This window comes from Monopterus albus, unplaced genomic scaffold (genome assembly GCF_001952655.1).
Source record: "Monopterus albus unplaced genomic scaffold, M_albus_1.0 scaffold253.1, whole genome shotgun sequence".
Classification (NCBI taxonomy): domain Eukaryota; kingdom Metazoa; phylum Chordata; class Actinopteri; order Synbranchiformes; family Synbranchidae; genus Monopterus; species Monopterus albus.
In genome coordinates this window covers 460,893-463,114 of record NW_018128133.1, presented here as the reverse complement: position 1 = coordinate 463,114, position 2,222 = coordinate 460,893, and the positions used below count along the sequence as shown (strand labels likewise).

The 2,222-nt window shown below is 35.7% G+C and overlaps 1 protein-coding gene across 2 annotated transcripts in view; it reads left to right on the top strand.

Annotated features, from left to right (window-relative positions):
- Positions 1–895: 895 nt before the first annotated feature.
- Positions 896–2,222, top strand: part of pstpip2 (proline-serine-threonine phosphatase interacting protein 2) — an 11,620-nt gene continuing 10,293 nt past the window's right edge. The window contains exons 1-2 of one of the 2 annotated variants that reach the window (XM_020621108.1): positions 896–1,240; positions 2,097–2,197. In XM_020621108.1, coding sequence (XP_020476764.1) covers positions 1,208–1,240; positions 2,097–2,197 — 134 coding nt within the window. In that variant the 5' untranslated portion in view covers positions 896–1,207. The remainder of the gene's footprint in view (positions 1,241–2,096; positions 2,198–2,222) is intronic. The other variant, XM_020621107.1, reaches the window with a different exon arrangement.

The window sequence follows — 2,222 nt, the reverse complement described above, 5'->3', positions numbered from 1 at the left end:
ATGCTAACATGGTGGAAACTGACAGGATAGTTTGAACTCCTGTTCTCTGTCATATTTACAGCGTCCTGATGGGAGTGGGCAGATGATGAATATAAAAACCCTGGTCTAAGCCTATAAATAGCCTACTGAATGGACCAGGACTGAGAAAGAGAGAAAATGAAAGAAAGATACAATCAATCTGTTACACTAACGCAATGGAAACACAGCCATACATGAGATGTCACCAACAATATTACATTATATTCAATAGCAGAAATTATTTTTGTGCTGCAAATTATGCAAAGTGATACTAAAAAAGAAGTTTAAATGAGAGTTATTTAACTTTTTTGTGTAACTGACTGAATCATTTATCATTGTGACATCACTTTTTCATGGCACATTAAAATAACACACAGAAAACAAAGGATTTCTTTTCAGTGTTGTCCAACAGAGAGCAGTATTGACCTGTCAGTACTAAATACAATGCACTGTCATTAGTTTATATTTTGTTTACCATTCATATAACACGCATTCATTTATTATCACTGATTCATTCATAATGTGTGTAAGAAGTATTTTAATGTTGTAGCTTCTGGAGGTGGATGTGCTTTGAACCACTTAAGTATTGTCTAAGCACCACGTTTTTGTCAGTAAAATCTTAATCGGCAAAGTAAGTAAACAAAACTGACAAATAAATGTAATGTAGTCAAAAGCAGCCCAGTCATTTTTACTGCAGAAACACTACCTTTAATTTCCTTCAGACTGCAATACTGCAACAAGTGACTGATTGCACCTGCCATTTCCAATTAAGACTAAATACGTGAACAAGGTTATAGAAGAACTTGTGGACACAGTAGGTTATAGGATAAATAGGCTATATGACCGCATGAACCACAGTCCTGCACGGGTCAAATTTTAATTAGTTAATCGTTGAGAAGCAGTTTGGATAAAAGTCTGGATTTATTTGCTGCTTTGAGAATGACCTTTAAGCTGAATTCACAACTGGACAGTAAGGATTCGTAATAGATCCTAACTGTCAATCTACTTGTGTGTGCGTTCAGCTGGTATGAACGAAAATATTAAACAGAAAGATTTTTGAATGAATTCTGGTGGTCAAACTACCCACCCCACCCCAATGCTCACTGCGCATGCGTCACTGTGTCTTTAACAAACTGAGGACACTGAGCGCGTTAACAGCCGCTGGAACATTACTCTTCTCTCCTGCAATATGAAAAATAAAAATTTCAAGGATTTCTTCTGGGTGAGTTACCTGTTGTGTGGTTTCTGTAGCCTGTTTATTCGTTCTTATTTTTATAGCCTATTAACCTTTGGTCGTAAAACGCTGTTATAAAGGGACGCGTATCGCCGAGTCATTTCTCTTTTCACTTAACTCATCGAGTTGTGGTAGACATAGAAACACTTTTTATTTATTTATCTTCTTCCAGTAGGTTTCCCAGCTTTTGATTTATGCAGTGGTGGAAGACATTAAGTAAAAGTTCTAACACCACACTGTGACAATACTCTGGTACAGGTAAAAGTCCTTCAGTGATGGAATGAATATGATCAGCGTTACTTAATTTTTTATTTTGCTTAAAGTAGCCAAAGTAAAAAAAAATACTGAATGCAGGAAAAATTACCCTGGGCGTTCACATTATTATTTTTAAACACATTATTATACTTTAATATGTAAGTAGCATCATACTGGTGAAGTGGAGCCAATTTGAACTTTTATATATGTTTGGTTGTTCATAATAATACATCATTTGTGTATGTGAAATCCATTTTTAAGTAAATAGTTGTCAGATAAATGTAGTACATTCCTTGTATACGTGAGATACAACTAAAAGGCCCCGGTCGGTTAGATTTTGACATTCATGAGGTTTGGATAATTACAGGCTGCTACACTGAGCTTACTTAAATTATGGAGATGTGCATTTAAAAACACCAATTTACACACTCAAAGATCCAACTATATAGAAGTAGTATGTCCAAAGTATCTGTTTTGGAAGTAATGTTAATGTATAATGTACTATCTGTAAAGAGAACATACAGTATAATCTATGTAAAGAACCCCATCTATAACCAAAAAAATTAAATGGTCTCCATATTACTGACAGAACCAAGACCTGATCTGCACCGTTGGCTACGACACTATCATCCAGTATCTCAACGATGGGAAGAGGACGTGCAAGGAGGTGGAGGAGTTCATGAAAGCCAGGTAAAGCTACAGTGTGTGTGCATGT